Source organism: Leptonychotes weddellii, chromosome 14 (genome assembly GCF_054177405.1).
Source record: "Leptonychotes weddellii isolate Sample4059 chromosome 14, ASM5417740v2, whole genome shotgun sequence".
Lineage (NCBI taxonomy): Eukaryota > Metazoa > Chordata > Mammalia > Carnivora > Phocidae > Leptonychotes > Leptonychotes weddellii.
Window position 1 is genome coordinate 33,658,235 of NC_138382.1, and position 23,154 is coordinate 33,681,388.

A 23,154-nucleotide genomic window follows, 5' to 3' on the forward strand; every position below is an offset into this window, starting at 1 on the left:
CCACCCAGGCGCCCTGTCATTTTTTTTTTTTTAAGATTTTATTTATTTATTTGACACAGAGAGAGACAGCGAGAGAGAGAACACAAGCAGGGGGAGTGGGAGAAGCAGGCTTCCCGCTGAAGCAGGGAGCCCGATGCCGGGCTCGATCCCAGGACCCTGGGATCATGACCTGAGCCGAAGGCAGACACTTAATGACTGAGCCACCCAGGCGCCCCTATCATTTTGTCTTTATAAGTTCTCTAACATAGTCACATTTAGCCTTTCTACCCTACAGGTCTTGAAATAAACAATGCTGCCCTAATGGTTAAGTGCAGTTGCTACCTCATCTCCCCAAGGCTTGTCCTCAACTGGCATTTTATTATAAACTGCTCATGATAATTTAAGTAATTGTGATCCCACTGTATGCCATGGATCACTGCAAAAGTATCCCATTTCTACCTGCAAAGGGGTCTTCAGTGATTGACAGGAGGGACTATCCAGGAGAATTTGAAGCAACAGAGAAGACAGGGGTGCTGCTGAAAGTAGATCTGGAGCGGGAGAACTACCCTGGGTTCACTACTTCTGCCCTTATAAGTATATCACAAGTGCCTCATCGTGGTCAAACGGGAGAGGCCAGTTGTCAAGGGAACCTGGGAAATGTAGTTCTGACAATACAGAGCATAGCTGTAGAAGAATAGGGAGGGGTCTGGGGGCAAACAGGTGAATGCCTGGCACGACTGGGAATGTCCAGATGTTAACAACGTTAGTCTTATGAGGGGGGAGACAGTGGGCAGGGAGGGATAGAGTGATTCTGAAACAAAATAAGTTATCTTTTTTTTAAGATTTTATTTATTTATTTGACAGAGAGAGAACACAGATAGGCAGAGTGGCAGGCAGAGGGAGAAGCAGGCTCTCCGCTGAGCAGAGAGCCCGATGCGGGGTTTGATCCCAGGGCTCTGGGATCATGAGCCAAGCCGAAGGCAGACGCTTAACCGACTGAGCCACCCAGGTGCCCCCAAAATAAGTTATCTTGAATACGTAATTAAGATTCTATAATTTTTTCTTTACTATTAAAAGATATTTGTAAATTCTTATTTTGTAGGCATAAATATTTTGAAGACGTTGCCTTTGCTAAAATTTTTTAAAAATAAAAATTACTATTTTTTATCCTTTATACATGGAAAAGTGTGTAATTCTGCTGCACTCTACATATTAACAGCTACTTATGGTAATTTCTGATGTTGCCCTTCAGAAATTCTTTCATCTTTTCTTATCTGATAATGGGACCATCTTTTTCTAGTCTGGTATAGTAGCTCAGTGCTTTCCTACGTGATGCCTTTCTAGCATTCTGTCTCATCCACCATCTCTTTCTTGACCACCAGCAATACATGATTTTGCTTTTCTTTGAACTATTGTAACATTTTTACCTCTTTTATAAAACTTGTCCCATATGCCTTTCTATAACATTTCATTACTTGAGATCTGGGACTCTATAATGTTTGTTTTTATATCTTTCACTGTACCTGACACATAGGAAGTATTTACTATTACTTAATGGATTACTGATTAGATCATAGAATTTTGGAGTGGGAATGGACTTTATAAGTCATTTAGTTCTGATTCTCTGACTTATCTTCTGTCGCACTACTCATGAAAAGTTATTAGATAAATTAGATCTAGTTATTAAATATCTAGTTGTCTCGATATTAGATAAATTAGATATTAGTTCATTAAAATCCCTGCAAAATTGGCACTTTTATTACTTTGTGCTCCATCAGTAATGTCATAATCAAAAGAAATAATGCAGACAATATTTACTGAACTATGCTTTGATGCAGTTTGCTTCTTGACTTCATTTAAGGAATAGGAAGTGGAGAGGAGAGAATGAATTTTAAAGTACTTACTATGTGTCATTTTTCACTTCTTAGCCATGACTGTTTCTGATTAAAACTTGCAATTTTTAAGGACTCCTGGCAGGCTCAGTCAGTAGAGCATGCGACTCTTGATCTTGGGGTCATGAGTTCAAGCCCCACATTGGGCATAGAGCCTACCTTTAAAAAAAAAAAAAAGTTGCAATTTCTCTTTATTTTTATAGGATCATATAAGCATTTTTTGTTTTTTTTCTCTAGTGGATTCTCTAAAATTAGAAAACTAATGAGTGTCATTTGGTAAGGCTAGTGCTTCTTTTCCAGTCTTTTAGAAAAATATAAATTCATAAATTCTTGTCTTATCAATATTATAGAAACATTTCTCTAAAACATTTAAATGTTTGGGTGCACGATCTCATAATTTTGGTGCCATATTTTAATATTGGTTCATGATCTCGAAATCTGTTTTAGCTGGCAAGCTACGAGAGCCAGATTGCCAAGCTGCGATCTGAGGTTGAAAAAGGAGAGGCATTGCGACAAAGTCTGGAATATGACCTGGCTGTTGCTAGAAAGGAAGCTGGTCTCGGGAGACGGGCTGCTGAAGAAAGATTAGCTGAGGCACATAGGATCCAAGAAAAACTCTGTGGTAAGACTATTCTATTTTTTCCCGTGTTTAGGGTTTTAATCTTATTGTGTAGCATCGCTCACTTTGCGTATGTTCACCATATGGTGTCAGGGGTAGGCCTTTGATGGACACACCCTTACTGGGTGTGTATAAAGTCTTCTAGCACTCATGTGAACATTCAGCTACTTTACATTAATTTTTTGTATGTTGTGCATGTGAAAAAGGGGTTCAAAATTCTGTTAATCACTTTGTAGAGCAGTTGTTCCATGAATAATCAATCAGCAGAATCACATAGAGATTAAAAAAAAAAACATTCACAGGCCCCTGGTCACATGTTTTCTGAATTAGAATTTCTAGCTTGAGAGAGTATATGTTCAAGAAGGACTGCAGGTGATTTTGTTGATTGGCTAGGTTTGGGAACCACGGGATTAGAGGGTGGTGCCTAGAAAAGTAAAATGTAGTGGATTTAATTCTCAAAAGCTGTCTGTTATGTAGCATATGAGCACTTAAAAATATTTTTATTTGAGTACAATGTAGGTGGGCGCCTGGATGGCTCAGTCGGTTAAGCGTCTGCCTTCGGCTCAGGTCATGATCCCAGGGTCCTGGGATCGAGTCCTGCATTGGGCTCTCTGCTCGGTGGGGAGCCTGCTTCTCCTTCTGCCTGCCGCTCCTCCTGCTTGTGATCTCTCTCTGTCAAATAAATAAAATCTTAAAAAAGTATAACATATGTAAAGAAATGTGCCTAATGTAAGTATATAATAAGAAGCACCCAGATCATGGAATGGAAAATTACCAGAAGTCCTTCCACATGGATTTATTTATTTATTTATTTATTCTGATTTTTTTTTTTAAAGATTTTATTTATTTATTTGACAGAGAGAGACAGCTAGAGAGGGAACACAAGCAGGGGGAGTGGGAGAGGGAGAAAGAAGCAGGCTCCTCACTGAGCAGGGAGCCTGATTCAGGACTCGATCCCAGGACTCTGGGATCATAACCTGAGCTGAAGGCCGATGCTTAACGACTGAGCCACCCAGGCATCCTATTTATTCTGATTTTTAATAGCAAGGATAAATTGTGCCTCTTTTTTGTACTTCATATTAAATGGAATCATATAAAATGTACTCTTTTATGTCTGGCGTCTTTCCTTCGACATTGTGTGAGTTCATCCATATTGTTGTATGAACTTTGTATTGATGCTTAGTATTACATTGTATGACATACCACATTTATTTATCAATTTCCTGTTAATGGGCACTTGGGTAATGTTGCTATGAACATACCTTTTTTTTAAGCTTTTATTTTTAAGTAATCTCTATACCCAATGTAGGGCTCAAATTAACAGCCCTGAGATCAAGAATTGCATGCTTTACTGACAAGCCAGCCAGGCGCCCCAGTGTTGTTATGAACATTCGTGTATGCAGCAGGTTTTAATTAAGAGAACGTTGAACCTGAATTCAGAAGATTTAGATTTAGATCCTGGTTTTACCACTTACTTAGTGACATTTGAGCCTAGGTTGTTTTAAGGATGAAGTGAAAAAAATGAAAGTTCTTTGTTAACCACATGGGACTAAACAAGTGTTAACTTGCAGTTACTGTAAAGGTTCTAGGCCCGAGTTGTCGCCAGCTGTCTTGGGTTATTGCCACTAGTCAGAAGTATTTTTGATTACGTCTGGCATTTAATAACCACAACACTATCTGGAACTTATGAATATAAGAATTGAAAGGCACTAGATATACAAGTTAGTGACTTTGATTTAATAATGAGGATGTTGAAGTCCGGGGAAGATGGGAAGTTATTTTCCCAAAGTCAAATGATTTCAACAGACACTTTATAGAGGAAGATAGAATAGCCATTAATGAGATGAAAAATGCTTAACCTTACTTGTTTTCGGAGAAATGCAAATTAAAACCACAGTGACTGTTTATTACATACGTATTAGGTGGTGCTAATTGGAAAGACTGTCAATACCAAATGTTGGTAAGGATGTAGAGCAACTGGAACTCTTATACTTTGTAAGTGGGAGAGTAAATGGTACAACTACTTTGGGAAAAAACCTGTTAAATCTCTTTTAAATAAACAGTTGGCAGACAACTTTTTAGATAGTCAAAAGTTTGTGAACTGGAAGCACCAGATACTCTGGAATTAGGAATTGGAATAGCAGTAGTAGGTAAAATAAGGAGGGTTAAATGAAAGCTTTTTGCTTTAGAGGCAATTGCATTTTTAGATCTTCTTCCCAAGAGCAGTGTACTCTGGGATTTCTCTCACTTTCTAGTGGGAACTGGGAGTTGGGTGGCTTAATCTCTGGAGATGATAAAATACAGGGTCTCCAGACTAGCAAAACCAGGAAGATAGCATACTCAATGCTGAATATTGAGAAAGTATTTCTTCCAGCCTCCTTTTTCTATTGGTTTCTCCAAAAGCTAGCACCCAGATTTCTGTTCTCTATGTGGGAGCTTAGAAGACTCTTCTATAGATCACCTGACCAAACCAAAAGGAAAAACCTAATGATACTGATGTTGGGAGTCTCCTAATAAATGTCCCACCAGATTCTCCTCCAGTGAAGGACCACAGTTATCAAGCCCTATATCCTCAAGTTCAGAATCTAGGTGGTGGGTATATGGGTGGGTATATGAGTGTGTCACCTTTACAGTTACCTTAATTGAGAGAAGACAATCAAGAGTTACCAGATGCTTGGGGAGAGCCTCTAAAATGGAGAGAAAAAAAATAATTTGGAAGAATTAGAAACTGCAGGGAAAAGAAGATTTAACAAACAAGTAGCATTAATATCTTCAGAGCTGAAAGAGTATATTTTATCCATGATACAAGAACCAGATGCTATAAAAAAAGGGGATGCTCTTAGAAATTAGAAATATGAAATCAGGAATGAAAAATGTCATTGGGAGATGAAGATGGAAGAAATCTCCTAGCAATTAGAGTAAAAAAGGCAGAGGTGGAAAAGCAGGAGAGAAAAGGCAAGAAAATTTGAGGGTCATTTTGAATAATAGGTAATATTGAAAGAAGAGATAAGAGAAAAAACAGGGAGGGATAAATCAGCAATGAAATTATTTAAGAAGTCATCTCAGAACTAAAGGTTATGAGTTGCCAGATTGAAAGGGCCCATTGAATATTCACCACCAAGACAAGAAATAGACCCACCTGAGGGCAAAGCATTATGCAACTTCAGAAAAATAGAGACAAAGTGAAGATCCTAAAGCTCTTCAAAGAGAAAAGACACAAAGCACACAAAAAGGAAAATAGGCCACATGCAAAGGAACAGGAATCAAATGGCCTTAAATTTCTTGCCTGCAATCTGGGATGCTAGACCATGGAATAATGTCATGTAGAGAGAGTAACTGGATTAGGGGGAGATTTTTTGTGCCTTTTATACCTTTCAATTTTGAACCTTTTGAACATATGATCCATTTGAAACACAAACATTGTTTGTCTGTTTATTTTAGTTTCAGAGGAAGAGTTTAGTGATTCATCAGTTGCATATAACACCCAGTGTTCATCACAAGTGCTCTCCTTAATGCCCGTCACGCAGTTAACCCATCCCCCCACCCCCTCCCCTCCACTAAACCTCAGTTTGTTTTCTATAGTTAAGAGTCTTTTATTGTTTGTCTCCCTCTCTGATTTCGTCTTTTTTTATTTTTCCCTCCCTTCCCCTATGTTCCTCTGTTTTGTTTCTTAAATTCCACCTATGAGTGAAATCATGTGATATTTGTTTCTCTGACTGACTTACTTCACTTAGCATAATACTCTCTAGGTTGCAAATGGCAATATTTCATTCCTTTTGATGGCTGAGTAATATTCCATTGTGCGCGCTTGGGCGCGCACACACACACACACGCATATATATACCACATTGTCTTTATCCATGCGTCTATCGATGGACATCTTGGCTCTTTCCATAGTTTGGCTATTGTGGACATTGCTGCTATAAACGTTGGGGTGCAGGTGCCTCTTTGAATCACTATGTTTGTATCCTTTGGATAAATACCTAGGAGTGCAATTGCTGGGTTGTATGGTAGCTCTATTTTCAACTTTTTGAGGAGCCTCCATACTGTTTTGCAGAGTGGCTGCACCAGTCTGCATTCCCACCAACAGTGTAAGAGGATTCCCCTTTCTCTCGCCAACATCTGTCATTTCCTGACTTGTTAATTTTAGCCATTCTGACTGGGGTGAGGTGGTATCTCATTGTGGTTTTAATTAACACAAATATAATTTAAAAATAATACTACTAACTGTGGCTTTTTTTTTTTCTATTTGGTTTAACAGGTACGTTTGTATGTATTTCCTCATTTTATCTTCACAGCAGCCTCACTAGGAGGCATTTTATTCCCTTTAAGGGTTAGAGAGTCAGAGAGGTTTAATCAGGTGGTGGGTGATGGAGCCAGACCTATAAAGGTTTCATTGCTTCTTTTCTAGATGCTGAAATAGAGCAGCAGCCACAGTGAGTTGAGAGGTGTTAGTTACTGTCGAGGTAATACTAGGATGAGAGGGGAGCTGAGCCTAACCTTGGTGGAGTCAATAGCTAGGGTTCTAAGGGCTGGAACAGTGGCTTCCAACCTCAGTTTTGTGGCAGCCTCACATGTAAGTGTGTTACAACTAATTTGTTGCCAATAGTCAAATAATCAGAATTTGTAATCTATCAAGTGTTTTTAAAAAGTAGCCCTATAGATCACAGTTTAAAAAACCCCACAGCATTTGATTTATTTTCTTGAATAGGAGAAACGTAGTAGAATTGCAGTTGGTGCTAGAGGTGGACCTAAACTTGGGCATGCCTCTAGGAATATGTCCTGCCATTTTATGGCAAAATCACCTTTGTCTGGAGAGGAAGAAGAGATTGAGAAATTAGAGAATAGATTTTTCTGGAACAGTGAGTTTTTCAAGTTGACTGGTGTGAAGTGGTTGAATGTTTTGTTCTAAGATCATGTTGTAGGTGGAGTCAACTCCAATGCCTCGGTGTTTGAACTCCTAGGGGTTTAATTTGTGGTTGTAAGTATACCTATTATTCTTTTATATTTTTAATAGCTCAGAATGCAGAACTTCAAGGAAAGGCTAATGAGATCGAGAAGGCATTCCAGACTTCCCAGCTGAAGTGGAAAGAAGAATGCAGAAAATTTGAACATGATTTGGAGGAAAGAGACAATATAATTCAAAATTGCAACCGAGAATATGATTTACTTATGAAAGAAAAAAGCAGACTAGAGAAAACTGTACAGGTAAATTATTATTGTTTTTTTAAAGATTTATTTATATTAGAGAGTGAGAGAGCACTTGTGCATGCTGGGGGAGGGGCAGAGGGAGAGGGTGAGAGAGAATCTCAAGTAGACTCCCTGCTGAGCGTGGAGCCCGACGATGTGAGGCTCGATCCCAGGACCCCGAGATCATGACCTGACCCAAAACCAAGAGTTGGATGCTCAACTGACTGAGCCACCCAGGCACCCACCAGGTAAATTGTTTTTATAAAGGAATTTTTCTAGATTCATTGAGGTGTGTTTCACATTATTTGAAGTTATCCTTGGAAAGGAAAATATCTACCAGAAATCAAGAAAATCTGATTTCCTCCTACCCACCCTCCCTTCTCTCCCTCTCTTCTTTCCTTTCAGGGGCATTTTTGTGGGTCTCTTTTGTAATATGCTTTAGCAATATATTAATAATATGTATGCTGTTTTCTTTTGTGAAAAAGAGTTTGAGATCTCTGATCAAACTAAAAGAACTCACTAATGTAGAAGTATAAGAAGATGAAAACCTCCAGTCCTTTAGGTTCAACAGTACGAAAATTTGGAATTTTAGAAATGTGGGTGCTAGATTTTGGTCTGAATATACAATAAATATAAAAAAATTATATATGATATGGACTTCATGATCTATGTAGAGTACATTCTATATAGATATGACATGAAAAATATTTGATGACCTTTTACTGAAATTATTTGAGCTATTTCTTTTTCTATTCTTTTTTAAGATTTTATTTATTCATTTGACAGAGATAGACACAGCGAGAGAGGGAACACAAGCAGGGGGAGTGGGAGAGGGAGAAGCAGGCCTCCCGCAGAGCGAGGAGCCCGATGCGGCGCTCGATCCCAGGACTCTGAGATCATGACCTGAGCCGAAGGCAGACGCTTAACGACTGAGCCACCCAGGCGCCCCTCTTTTTCTATTCTTTGTTCTTTTTTTCTTTAACTCTCTAACGTGAAAGTATGGTGTAAGGTTGAAGTTGCCAACCCCTTAACAGAGTTTGAATTGCCTATATTTGTCATTTGTTTTGAAGCACCAGTTTAAATAAAAAAAAAATACACGATAGAAATGCTTTACATTTACCACTGGTGTAAATGGCTTTTCAGAACTCTGGAGAAATAAATCTTTATTAGGAGTAATTTTACGCAAGCGTTTACTAAATGTAAAAGTTTCAGTACAAGGTTCCGTGGCATTGTCAGCAGATCTGATTTCGTCCATTTCAGACACAGTTTGTCTCTTCCTTTAGTGTTCTGTTCCCAGATCCTCCAACAGTGCTTTCCGTGTGCCAGGGCTCCCCCATCTGAATGGGCGGAGTTTAGGTGGCTACAGGCGCTCCAAGTGCCCCGATGGCCGTGTATCACCTTCCCCACGTAGAAGGTCTCGAGCTATGGGGAAGGAAGCATAATGGCAGCATTATCGTCAGTCAGTCAGCCTGCACCTCAAGTTATAAGATCTTTCTGTGATTTGGCTCAGGTACTTGATAGGAGAACTCTGCTTGATTTTATGCCCCTGGCTTTGAGCTGATCTGCACAGACTAAGGGGGAATATGGGGTTGAATAGGTGGCACACTAGCCGGAAGGGGAAAAAGCTCAAGGCCCTTTGTGATGACTTTCCATTAGTGAAAATTATAAGGGTCATCTCTACTATGCAGATCCCTGCTACTGTTTATATGGACACAGAAGTTTTCTCTCCTTCCCATATCAACCACACAATCTTTCTCCTTGTGTTAATGGGAACTTCGTTTTAAATTGAGTTTCTTGGGGAACCTGCATTATATATATATATATATATATATATATATTTTTTTTTTTTTTAGTAGATTTTTTAAAAGATTTTATTTATTTGACAGAGAGGGACACAGTGAGAGAGGGAACACAGGAGGGGGGAGGGGCAGAGGGAGAAGCAGACTCCCCGCTGAGCAGGGAGCCGGATGCGGGGCTCTATCCCAGGACCCCGGGATCATGACCTGAGCTGAAGGCAGCCGCTTAACAACTGAGCCACCCAGGTGCCCCTATATTTTTAAGAGTTTGAACCAAGTTAGATCTTATAAATGTAGTACAACTAGGAAAATCCAAGAAGAAAAGCCTTTTGCAAGTATTATCTGTAGAACAAGAAATTAGTCGCAGTCCAAACCTTAAAATTTTGACTTTTTAAATGTTTAACATTGTAGCATTTCCTTATCCTGATTTGTTGCACAAAATTCCTTTCTTATCACCTTTGGTAAATACAGTGTACTCTGTGAGTTTTTTTTTTTTTTTTTAAAGATTTTATTTATTTGACAGACACAGCGAGCGAGGGAACACAAGCAGGGGGAGTGGGAGAGGGAGAAGCAGGCTTCCCACCGAGCAGGGAGCAGGCCTTGGGGCTGGATCCCAGGAGGAAGGCAGCTGCTTAATGACTGAGCCACACAGGTGCCCCCTCTGTGAGTTTTATATGTAAATTACGAGGGATAATCCAGACAGTTTGTTCATAGGTAATTAGAACTTTCCATATTATCTACTTTACCTATAGATTTACATATAGATTACATATATTCTACATGCTGATGAGCAAAATATAATATATTTCTATTAATGATTTTAACATAAATTATGAGTTTTAGCCATCTATAGGTAAGGAGAGCCCTTTGTACACTTGAATTGGGGATGAAGGGAGAAAGATGACTTTGATTGATCTAATAGTAAAGCAAGATTTTATTCATATAAAGGAAGCGTTGGAAAAACATCAGCAGGAGAAGAATGAGATGGAGTCTCATATCAGGGAGACAGCACTGGAGGAGTTTAGATTACAAGCAGAACAATGGGAAGCAGAAAGAAGAGAGTTACAATTTATAGTACAGGTATTTTAAAAATAATAATTCAGTTCCTTAAATATGTCTTTTTTAATGCTTATGATATTAAAAATTACATTAGTGCAATAATTGGCTATCTTACTCAACACAAAAATGATTCCTAATCTTTGATCTCTGGAAGGTCATGTTTCATTTGTGGTTATATGACAATATGGGCAACCGTAACGAGAAGATGCTATCAGAATTAGAGTTGGGTGACTTCTGTTGCATAGATTATGTTTTTTGAGACATGTATACATTTGGTATTTTATTTTTCCAGTTTAAAATATGAGACTGTTCACAATCTTTAATAGCATAAAGAAATAGAATGATTGGATTTTAGTTATTAAAGGATACTTACAAATTAATATAGCATAGTGATTTTCAACTCTTTTTTTAAGAACAAATTAAAAAAATTTTTTTATTTAAATTGAATTAATTAACGTATGATGTATTATTAGTTTCAGAGGTAGAGGTAGTGATTCATCAGTCTTATGTAACACCCAAGGCTCATCACATCATGTGCCCTCCTTAATGTCCATCACCCAGTTACCCCATCCCCCCACCCCTCCAGCCTTAACGACTGAGCCACCCAGGCACCCCAAGAAGAGCAAATTCTTAATCGTGTTCTATTTACTCCTTTTCCCCAACACACAGAATCCCCAAGGCTTCAGATAGTCTGGTTGGAAAATAACTGATTATATCCAACCTCCATTGTAGATGAGCAGATGGAGATTATGATTTACTCAGATCATAGACCGAGTGATTAATGTGGGAAGACTACCAGTCAACAGATTCTCACTTTGGTATACTGTGCATGCATTTTTTTCAGGAGATTATATGTAAGTTATTTTGAAAGAGAGAGAAGAGAAATTCAAACTGTTAATTCACTGACCAATTAACTTAAAATTTAAAATAAATTTCCATAATTTCTTCTATTACTTATTTTGTGATAAGAGATTTTTCTCTATACAAAATGACAAATTGAAATATAGTCTTTGTAGACATCCAAGATACACATTGTATGAATGAAAAATATCTATCTAAAATAAATTTTGGAGTAGTTTTATGTTCCAAGCAACTCTGCAAGACAAAGGCAGCCAACAACGTGCAGAGAATAAGAGCCATCTTATTTCTTTAAGAGTGAAAACTGGCAGTAAACAGTGGAAATATTGAATTTGTTGAATATGTAAGTATTCAAAATATCAGCAAATCCATGGCTTTCCCAAACCTTTGGTCTTAGACAATGATTTTCTTACCAGTCACTCCATCTGTAGAATCTGGAAAGACATTACAATCATTCTTTAGACCTCTTGGTATTCTTAGAGTCTGTAATTTGTGGCCTTTCCTTTCTTCCTCCCTTCCACCCTCCCTCCATTCCTTCCTTCCTTCCTTCCTTTCTTCAAGTACATACTGAGTTTCTGCTATGGGTACTGAGGATACAAAACTGATTAAGATATGATTTCTGTCCTTGAAGATCTTAAAACAGAGAGACATGTAAAGAGAGAAAATATATTGAAATATAATAAATTTTGAACAAAATGCTGTGGGATCATGAAAGAGAAATTGATTAACTGCCTAGGAGATTGGGGAAACCATCACAGAGCAGATAACATTTGAACTGTTGTTGATAATTGTCTTAACGGCTACCTGAAACAAACAAGTAAACATAAGTAAATGAAAATAAACTCTTCATTTCTGAACACTCAGAAGTCTCCAGTGCCAATAGTCAGAAGCCCGAAACTTGTAAAATATGATTCAAAAGCCTTTATATTTAAATGTGTGGATGATGTGATTTTAGATGCGGTTTCTTGGTCAATCCTATAAACCTTAGATGAAATGTATGTGGTTATGACAGACTTTATATTATGAAGTACTAAAGGAATAATGTATCTGTCTTTTTTTGTTTTTAAGATTTTATTAATTTTTTTAAGTAATCTCTACACCCAACATGGGGCTCGAACTCACAACCCTGAGATTGAGTCACATGCTCCACTGACCAAGCCAGTCAGGCACCCCGGTATCAGGCTTTAGTTACTACGTATGGGAAAAAATAGGGAATATACTCCTTAGTTACTACCACCTTTTGTAGATAGTTTTTTAAAGTTTTTATTTAAATTCCAAATAATTAACATACAGTGTAATATTAGTGTAAGATAAGTTTTATTGTAGTTTGTAACTGAAATGTTCAGAGCTCAGTCTCTCAATTTCATGTCCTTTTAATATTAACAAAAGAAAACTTTTTCCTTTTTAAAGCAAGTTTAAGAAACTATTCATATTTTTAAAAGTCTTTTTTTAAACAACTCGAGGGATAGATTGGAATTCTCTTCTCTATTGACTGTTGATGGGTTTAGGTTTCCATCCTATAATTAGATGTTAGTATGGTATAGTGTTCTCTTTGTGTAACTCTCTAAGGGAATTCAGTTTTTAAAATAAGTTTAAAAAAAAAACGCTTCTAAGTGAAACCCCATCTTTAACAGACAAAGCAGGTGTAGTATTTCTTTCATCTGGGCTTTAGAATTCAGTCCCACTATAAAAAAAATCTTAATTTTATGCCATGTCTCTTTTCTTTCCTAGTAATTGAAACGCTAAATAGAGGTGTACTTCTCTGGAATATTAATGGGAACTCTAGTGCAGTTACCTCATTTTAAAAAAGTGTTTCTCATTTTTTTAAGTGCATGTCCTCTTTCGATAAACATAAAAACTCCATGTCTTTCTTTAGCATTATTTGAAATTTCAAAACAAATCAAAGCCAGAAAAACCCCCAAACAAATCAAAGCCAATTTAACTTAAAAACAAAGTATTTATGTTGATTTTGAAATATATATTCTAATTTTTTGGTCTCTATTTATTAAAAATTTCAATTTAAAATGGCTGTTTGTTGTGTTTTTATTTATTTTTTCCTCATTCCTGCTCTAGCAATGGGAATTTTGAGGATGCTTATTTGTTGTTGTTTTTATTTAAGATTTTATTCATTTATTTGACACAGAGAGCGCGAGCATGGGCAGGGGGGAGGGGCAGAGGGAGAAGGAGAAGCAGGCTCCCCGCTGAGCAGGAAGCCCCACATGGGGCTTGATCCCAGGACCCTGGGATCATGACCTGAGCCAACTTGAGCCAAAGGCAGATACTTAACCAACTGAGCCACCCAGGCGCCCCTTCATAATCTATAATTTATCAGTAGGATTGAAAGCATTTAGAAAATGTATATTTTTTTCGTATTTATCTTGTTTTCCAAATTCTAGAACTCAACCAGGGAATAAAATGATCCTTTCCTCCTTCATTGACTAAATTTAGTTTAAGTATCTAGTGATTAAGGGATGGAAGAGTCTGTAATGGCAAAAACAAAGGAGGAATGTGGATTGAAAATAACAGCATACACTAAGGAGGAGGGAGAGTGGGGGGGGGGTGCAAAGCAGTAAAGAAGGTATCAGGGCCGGCTTAGGCATCAGTGGGCGGGATATTAGGAGTGGAGGCAACGTGTGGAAGATTGACCCGGTAGGCACAGTTGTGATCTAGGGACAGCTTGGAGGAAGCTCCATTGGAAAGGAAGTATTTCAGAAGTTTGCCTGAAATGGTCTAGAGCAGCAAGGAGCATTTCTTTGAGGTTTCCTAGGAAACTGCCCACTGGTGCCCTGTGTAAGCGAGCAGCATAGACAGTGACTCCGGCTCTGGTATTGCCTGTTGTTTCCAATCAGGAAATAGCTTTATATTCAATTTATAAAATTACTATATATTGTGCTCATTGTGAAAAATGTCCTCATTTAGGGAAATTTAAAAGCAAAAATGACTCCCCCTCGAATCCCACTCCTTTTCTAAGGGGATATAAACGTTTATCACTGTATTACATAAACGGAATTCTATTCCTCGGTATGTTTGGTGTCCATCTTTTGATATCCTTATATTTTTCTTGTAGCGTTTGCATGGTTTTCTGCCATGTGGACATTCCCAATATATATTAAGGTATCCCTTATTGAAAGACATTTTATTTCCTTCAAAATTTTGCTCTAATCAAGATTTGGGGCACCTCGCTGGCTCAGTCCATAGGGCATATGACTCTTGATCTTGAGGTTGTGAGTTCAAGCCCCATGTTGGGCATAGAGCTTACTTTATAAATTTTTTTTAAAGATTTTATTTATTTATTTGAGAGAGAGACACAGAGCGTGAGAGAGAGAGAGAGCAAGCATGAGCAGGGGGAAGAGCAGAGGGAGAGGGAGAAGCTGATTCTCCAATGAGCAGAAAGTCTGACGCAGAGCTCCATCCTAGGACTCCAGGATCATAACCTGAGCCAAAGGTAGACACCCAACCATCTGAGCCACCCAAGCTTACTTTAAAAAAGAAAAAAGAAAAAAAAAAAAGGAACAAATGATCCACTAACCTTCCTGGCCATATCTCTGAGCTGTTGGACAAGTGATTGAACTGTGTACCAGTTTACACTCTGTGGCTGCTAACACTATTTCTGATTGTAGAACTGTGCTGGCTTTGGGGATTTCAGGAGATAAACATGTACTAGGTTAAGATGGTAACTAGCTAAATTGATCTATTTCTTAAGGTAGGAAGGAGGAGTACCTTAGCTCTGATATGTTTCTAACTATACTTTTATAATTCTTCAGACTTAAAACCATATTTTTGAGTCTGAGAAATGTTTATATGAGTACATATAAAAACTGTAGTTTTTGGGCTGTGTTTCTGAAATATGTGGACAGAAAGCAAGTTTATTTTCTAGTAGCACAATGTGGTTTCCTGTAATGGTAAATGTCAGTTCAAAAAGAAGCCCCATTTTAAAATATTTTAAGTTCAACATCTCCCTCTAGTGGACAAAAGAAAAACTCCTTCAATTTCCATTGTCCTTAATAATGATTTTGTTATAAACCCACACACACCACACTTACTTTTTCACTGTAAGGATCCCGGTAGCTTTTTGTTGTATTAGAAAATAAATTCTGTGACAAAATTTTTAAAACTTTATTTGCAAGGAGACAAATTAATACAACTGCATGAACTATCTTATAGCTCTTCTGGAATTTTCTTGTATGTTATAATGCACCCCAGACTTGAATTGTGTTGATAAACCATAAAACCATAAACCATAAAACTTAAAGCTGTTGTGTTGATAAACCATAAACCATAAACCGTAAAACTTAAAATGAATATTTCAACATACAAAAAAGAATAGGGATTAATATAATCAGTACCCAGCATAGCCTACCATACCATTAATATACTAATATTTACCATCTAGATCATGTGTTTGTCATATTTGTTTCAGAATTAAAAACAGACAAGCAATAAATTGTTCAGTTATTTAAGACTGACTATTCTGTATTACTTCATCATCCCACCATCACCCTATTCACAAAAGATACCATTGTTCTGAAGTTGGTGTTTAATTTTCTGTCTATATACATTGACAGTGTATCATATTATTTTGGTATTTTTTGTGTTTTAAAAATATGCATAGAGTTTGATAAAGTATGAATCTTTGTCCAACTTGTCTTTCTCACTTTTTTTTTTTTTTTAAGATTTTATTTATTTATTTGACAGAGAGAGACACAGCGAGAGAGGGAACACAAGCAGGGGGAGTGGGAGAGGGAAAAACAGGCTTCCTGCTGAACAGGGAGGCTGATGTGGGGCTGGATCCCAGGGCCCTGGGATCATGAGCTGAGCCGAAGGCAGATGCTTAACAACTGAGCCACCCAGGCGCCCCTCTCACTTGTGTTTTTGAGATTTATCCAAATTAATCCATGGCTCTGGTTCATTCAGTTGAACTGGTGTATAGTATTTTATCCTATGCATATCTCACAATTAATTTCCATTACTGGATTGGTTGAAATTTAAATTCTTCCCAACTTTTAATTATTACATACCATGCTTTCATGAATATCAAATATTTTTGTTTATTTGGGTACATAGTTTGTGTATATGCAATTACTTGGAGGTAAAGTATATGCCAAATTGTTCTCCCACGTGGTTGTACCAATTCAAAAGAAGAGCTCCTCTTCCCTTGCAGTCTCTTGAATACTTGGTATTTTTTAGATATAGTTTCTTTTGCAATAGATGTGTGTAAAATTGTTTCTCATTCTTGCTTAAATTTCTCTTTCCCTGACATTGAGTTATATTTATTGGCCATTCATGTTTCTTCTTTTGTGAACTGCCAGTTTATAATTTTTCTCTTTTTCCTTTCGGATTGTTTGTATATTTTTATTGATTTATAGGAGTTTTTAATCTATTTGGTTGCTAATCCTTGGCTAATTATATCCCCAGGGTAAATATGGAGCCAATTATATTGTATTTGATGCAGGTTTAAATATTAGTGTAGTTGAATTTATCAGTCTTTTTCTTTATTAATAGTGCTTTTTTATGTCTTCAATAACCTAAAGTCATAAAGAGAATATATATTTTTTCTATACGTAGCATGGGAAGATCTAATTTTATTTTATTTTTTTCTAAAGGATAACCAAATGCCCCTGTACCAGTTATTCAACTGTCTGTTTGTCACCACTCACTGATTTATAGTGTTGTCTCTGTCATCTGTCAAGTTCCTTTCTATCTAAGGTTTGGTTCCTCAGTGCCGTATTCTGTTTCACTTACATGTGTGTCTATTTATGAAACAATACCGAGTTGTTTTATTTACCATGGCTTTAGAGGAAGTCTTGATATCTGGTAGGACAAGTTCCCCTCTCCATATTCTTAATATATAGAGTTATTCTTAGCCTGTTAATCTCCTATGTAAGTTTGAGATTTAGTTTGTAATATTCCACCAAGAAAGCTTGGTGAAATTTTGATTGGAATTGAATTATAAGGTCAGCTTGGCATAAAGTTGACATCCTTAATTTCTTCTGTTTTCCATCCTTTTATATTTTTGTTCTATTTCCTGGGAGATTTCTTCAAATTTATGTTGTAACTGTTCTACTGAATTTTCATTTCTTCTTTTGGGTTATTAATTTTCAAGAGCTCTTGCTTGTTCTTCGACTATACTTTTTTTTATAGTAGGCTCTTTCTTGTCACATAGTTACACAGTTTTTTTCTTGAGATGAGAACTTTTAAGATTTATTCCCTTAGCAACTTCCAAATATACAATACGGTATTGTTAACTAAAGTCACCATGCAGTACTTAACATCCCCAGAACTTACTATCTTATAGCTTTTGACTACCTTCACTTATTTCTCCCATTCCCCACCCTCCACCTCTGGCAATCACCAGGGGGTCCTGGGATGGAGCCCCCGCATCGTGCTCCTAGCTCAGCAGGGAGACTGCTTCTGCCTCTCCCCCTGCTCGTGCTCTCTCTCTCTGCCTCTCTCTGTCTCAAATGCATAAATTAAAAAAAAATAACTCTTAAAAAAAAAAGATTATTGCAAGCCTATGGTTAATTTCCAGTTATAAAAATTTTGAATTTGGCATTTTTTTGCCAGTGTTCTTGCTGCGTTTATAGAGGGAAGAATTTTTGGCGGTCCTTACTTTGCCATTCTGAAATTGTGTCTGTTCTTTGAAGATATCTTGAAGGATTATTCTATCTCTCTCTCTCTTTTTTTTTAAAGATTTTATTTTTTTATTTGACAGAGAGAGAGAGCACATGAGCAGGGTGAAGGGCAGAGGGAGAAGCCTCCCCACAGAGTGGGGAGCCCAATGCAGGACTCCATCCTAGGACCCTGGGATCATGACCTGAGCTGAAGGCAGACACTTAACTGACTGAGCCACCCAGGCGTCCCTTATTCTTATATATGTTTCTTTCAGGATTTTTCCCTTCCCCCTTGATTTAGATTTCATCTTTTATGTTGTTTTTCTCCCCCCAAAATATCACCTTTTCTTACGTTTAAGAGTTGGGTGCTACAAAGCTTATTAGAAGCTCTGAGTGTTTGGGTTCGCTCTTTCAACTGTGATCTTCACTGTAGGGTTACCTGGCTGGATATTGAAAGATATGTATATAATCCTCCTATCTGCCCCAACTAACTTAAGAAGAGGTAGAGAATAGAAAACCTTATAGAGTTGGTATCAAAACTCCAGGCCCATATTGCTTCACCAATGAACAACAACAAAAAAATCCAAGGAGCAAATAATTTCAGTTTTATATAAATTCTGCCAGAGAATGGAAAAATCTTTTTTTTTTTTTTTTTTTTTTTACAATTTATTTATTTGAGAGAGAGAGAGTGAACACGAGCGGGAGGGGCAGAAGGAGAGGGAGAGAGAATCCCAAGCAGATCCTGCACCAAGCCTGGAGCCGACATGGGGCTGGTCCCAGGACCCCAAGACCACCACCCCAGCTGAAACCAAGAGTCAGACGCCCAACCAACTGTGCCACCCAGGTGCCCCTTAGATTGGAAAAATCTTGATAACATATCAAACTGATAAATCTTTATGCTAAATTGATAAAGATACAAGAAAAGATAATTATAGCCAATCTCACTAATGAATATACATACAAAAGAATTATATAAAATATTAGCCAACTCCATGCAGCAAAATATAAAAAGATGTAATATAAAACGCCTTTATACAATAGATGCCAAGTGAGTTTAACATTAGAAAATTAATCTGTTAATTTTAAATTAGTGTAATCCTATGTAAGTTTCTTGAATATGTAAGTAGAACTCCTAAAAAATCTATACTATATGAGAAAGACAGTTTTTAAAATAAAAACTGTTTTTATATGCATATCCAAAGATATATAGTAATTGTCACATATTAGTGACTTGACCTCTGCATTAAAACTGGGATTGTTAGGTCAGAAATTTCATCTACATCTTGAAAGACTTCTATTTAAAAGCCATATTACTGTAAGTAATATTTAATATAGGCCAATTATCATAAAGTTAAAATCTCACCAATGAATAGAATAAGCCCTAACTGATCCATCACTGATTTTCTGTTGTTCCTTTTCATAGGATTAAATTGAAAGTGTCACAGAATAAAGGACATGCTCTTTGTTTAGTGTAATGGAATGATTGCATGTTGTTTTCTGTGCTGTTTGTCAATAGAATGGGAATCACAAGTCATATTTTATAAGTTAATTTCATGAGACTTCCAAATACTTCAGTTTCTTTTGCTTTATTAAGTATTGTTTGAAATAATTACCATCAACTACAATACAAGCATTTTTGGTTATAGATTTTATTTTGTTTTTATTTCAGATTATTTGGTTTACATTGTGATTAACCTTGTAAATTGCTGTTTATTCATTTAAAAATATACATAGTACTTTGTGTGGATGATAGAAAGTTAGAGATGATGTGTCAGTCAAGAGGGCATATATTTAATTTTAATTTTAATTTTTTTAAAAAGATTTTATTTATTTATTTGACAGAGAGGGAGAGAGCACAAGCAGGGGAGGTGGCAGACAGAGACAGAGGGAGAAGCAGGCTCCCCGCTGAGCAGGGAGCCCCAGGCGGGGCTCGATCCCAGGACCCTGGGATCAGGACCTGAGCCGGAGGCAGACGCTTGACTGACTGAGTCACCCAGGTGCCCTGAGAGGGCATATAATTTAACAGTGAATTTGAATTGATGCTGGCACTATTGAGTGCTTGAAGGAGGGGGACCTATCTTGCAGAATAAAAATAGTATCTTATCCTTGTATAGTGCTTAATGCTCTTCGAAGTACTTTCGTATATGAAGGTACTGTTATGGTGAACTTGGATGACATATGGCTATTCATAAAACCATTTATTCCTGAGTCCACACTGCCATTGAAAAACTGCGAGTGCTAAATGCTGGTTGTAGTCTGCTCTGGTGCCCAGCTTTGCTCTTAACTGTGCTAGTTTAAGGACTGAAAAATGTATGAGTAGATGTGCTTCGGTATATTAAGACGTTTCTGTTACCTGAAGAAAATCATTCTTAAGAGTTTGTGCGTAGTCAGCTACAGAGGGGTAATCTCGTGAGTGAGGGGGTGGAGAGAAGGAATCATGTGAGGTTTTGTTCTTCATCCTTTGACTGTGGACGGTACTGCCCGGTGCTTTCCAAGTTAGAGTCCTTTACAGAGAATTGTCTTTGGTGCTTGCGACGTTCTCAGTCATATTCTGGTGATACATTTTGAGTGGCCGGCAATACTTGGAACCATTTTAGATCCCTATGCATGTGTATGTCCCTGAATAAGCTTGTGCTGGTGAAGGAAGGTGGGAAAGGAGCCTGCGTCAGAGACCTGAGTGGGAATGATGAATGTAGACACTTGACTGTGGAAAACACTTGGATGTGTGCGTTAACTTCATGTTTGAACTTTCATAACATTCAACTCTGATTTCTGAGTTTAGTTGGAAAAGGAGATTGAGAGATTTCAGTAGAAGACTACCTGATGTTATTTTTCTTTCAGTAATACAACAAAGATTTGAAAACTTGAAAACTGAAGGAAATGAAACACAGCCATCTAGTGGATGCAACTTGAAGAGCTATAACCCTAGTTAAAGTTCCAAGAACTCACATAAAAACCTCTCAAGGGTCGTTATTAGGCATTCAAGATAATGACTTCCCCTCACACAAAGGAGCAATGTACATTTGTATTACAAAATATTTTAAAATTTTAATGAGAGGGGAAAACATTATATATGGCAGTTGGACTACAGCATTATGGAAATACCCTCAGAGGTCAATTAAACTAGCATAACATTATAGTAAGCTATATACATTTTCAGCCGTAACATGTGTTAATCAGAGCTCTAAAATTGTAAAACTCCGTAATTCTTTTTAAAAAAATTTTATTTTTAAGTAATCTCTATGGTCAACTTGGGGCTCAAACTCACTACCCTGAGATCAAGAGTTTCATGCTCTACCGACTGAACCAGCCAGGCTCTCCAAAATTGTAAAACTCCAGTAGTGCTTTCTGAATATGGGTATATTCCAAAACACTGCTGGAATATCTAGGCCTCTCTTGCTTATGAGGGCAAGTGTCTATAAATCTTTGAACAATGTGGGTTTGAACTGCACGGGTCCACTTACACGTGGATTTTTGTATCAATGAATATGTAGGAAAATTTTTTGGAGATTTTGGACAATCTGAAAAAACTTGGAGATGAACTGTGTAGCCTAGAAATACTGAAAAAATTAAGAAAAAGTTAGGTATTGTAAGAATACAGTACATAATACATATAAGCATACAAAATACGGGTTAATTATCAGTAAGGCTTCCGGTCAACAGTAGGCTATTGGTAGCCAAGTTTTTGGGGAGTCAAAAGTTATATACAGATTTTTCGACTGCTCATGGGTGGGCGTCCCTAACCCTCATATTGTTCAAGAGTCAACCATATAAATGAACCTATTACTATGGTTGAAGCACAAGCTTAGTTACTCACTGTCTTCTGTGAAATACATTTTTGTGATTGTTGGCTTATAAACTTTATTGATGCAAAAATGAATTATTTTCCAGGAACAAGATAATGCTGTACAAAATATGCACAAGAAGGTAGAAAAATTAGAAACTGAGCACATGGACTGCTCTGATCTTCTACGGCGACAAACAAGTGAACTTGAATTTAGCACTCAACGAGAAGAACGTCTTAGAAAAGAATTTGAGGTATATTTTCTCATCCTTTTAAGACATATATGTGGTCCAGTCAGTAATTTAAGGTCGGAGAAAGTTTTACTCTGCCATAAAATATAATACTAAATTTTTCAGCATTTATTTATATAGAATATCTGGTTTCTTTGAAAACTTTGTATTTGAGTAAATTATATTTTGCCCCTAATTTTTTTTTTTAAAGATTTTATTTATTTATTTGAGAGAGAGAGAACACATGAGAGGGGATAGGATCAGAGGACGAAGCAGACTCCCTGCCGAGCAGGGAGCCCGATGCGGGACTCGATCCCGGGACTCCAGGATCATGACCTGAGCCGAAGGCAGTCGCTCAACCAACTGACCCACCCAGGCGCCCCGCCCCTAATTTTTAAAATCTGTCCATTTTTAACAGTTAATTCTCATGGAATATTTGGAAAGTTTGAGGGTAATTGCTTCCGTGATAAGGTTGAGGAAGCAACACAGGAAGAATTTTGTGCACATAATATTAAATTCTAATTTTGTGGTTTGGATCATGTCCTAGCTGCATAGTTTTATGGAATGCATTTCAGGTGAGACTTTAGATGGGAAAGAAGCATCAAGTTACAAATGAAAGTTAAATGATTTTTATGAGAGAATGATACTGATGATCACTTTAATTTTGAGAGAAATCTATTTGTTAATTCTTCTTTTTAAACTTTCCTTTTGTTTATGGGAAATTAAGTATTTCAATAGGTAAAGAAGCTTTTTTTAAACATAATTTGTAATTGTTATTAGGTAAATAAGCATTTATAAAGAGAATTCAGTGATAAAATCCTAGAGGTACTCTGGTTAAACTCATTGCTGTCATTTAACATTGTTCTGGAAATTTTAGCCAGAGAAGTATATGATGGCAGAGCAGCAATAAGTATAGTTGTTAGAAAGAAGGAGGCATAAACTGTGGAAAGAGCCAAGATGTCCATCGACAGATGACTGGATAAAGAAGATGTGGTATATATATACAATGGAATATTATGCAGCCATCAAAAGGAATGAGATCTTGCCATTTGCAACGACGTGGATGGAACTGGAGGGTATTATGTTGAGTGAAATAAGTCAAACAGAGAAAGACATGTATCATATGATCTCATTGA

At 37.1% G+C, this 23,154-nt stretch overlaps 1 protein-coding gene across 6 annotated transcripts in view; it reads left to right on the forward strand.

The window, feature by feature from the left end:
- CCDC171 (coiled-coil domain containing 171) overlaps positions 1–23,154 on the forward strand; it is a 299,195-nt gene that overhangs the window by 33,541 nt on the left and 242,500 nt on the right. For 5 of the 6 annotated variants that reach the window (XM_081804103.1, XM_081804102.1, XM_081804104.1 and 2 more), the window contains 3 exons: positions 2,319–2,493; positions 7,508–7,698; positions 21,896–22,042. In XM_081804103.1, coding sequence (XP_081660229.1) covers positions 2,319–2,493; positions 7,508–7,698; positions 21,896–22,042 — 513 coding nt within the window. Of the gene's footprint in view, positions 1–2,318; positions 2,494–7,507; positions 7,699–10,424; positions 10,557–21,895; positions 22,043–23,154 lie in introns of all 6 variants that reach the window. The other variant, XM_081804106.1, reaches the window with a different exon arrangement.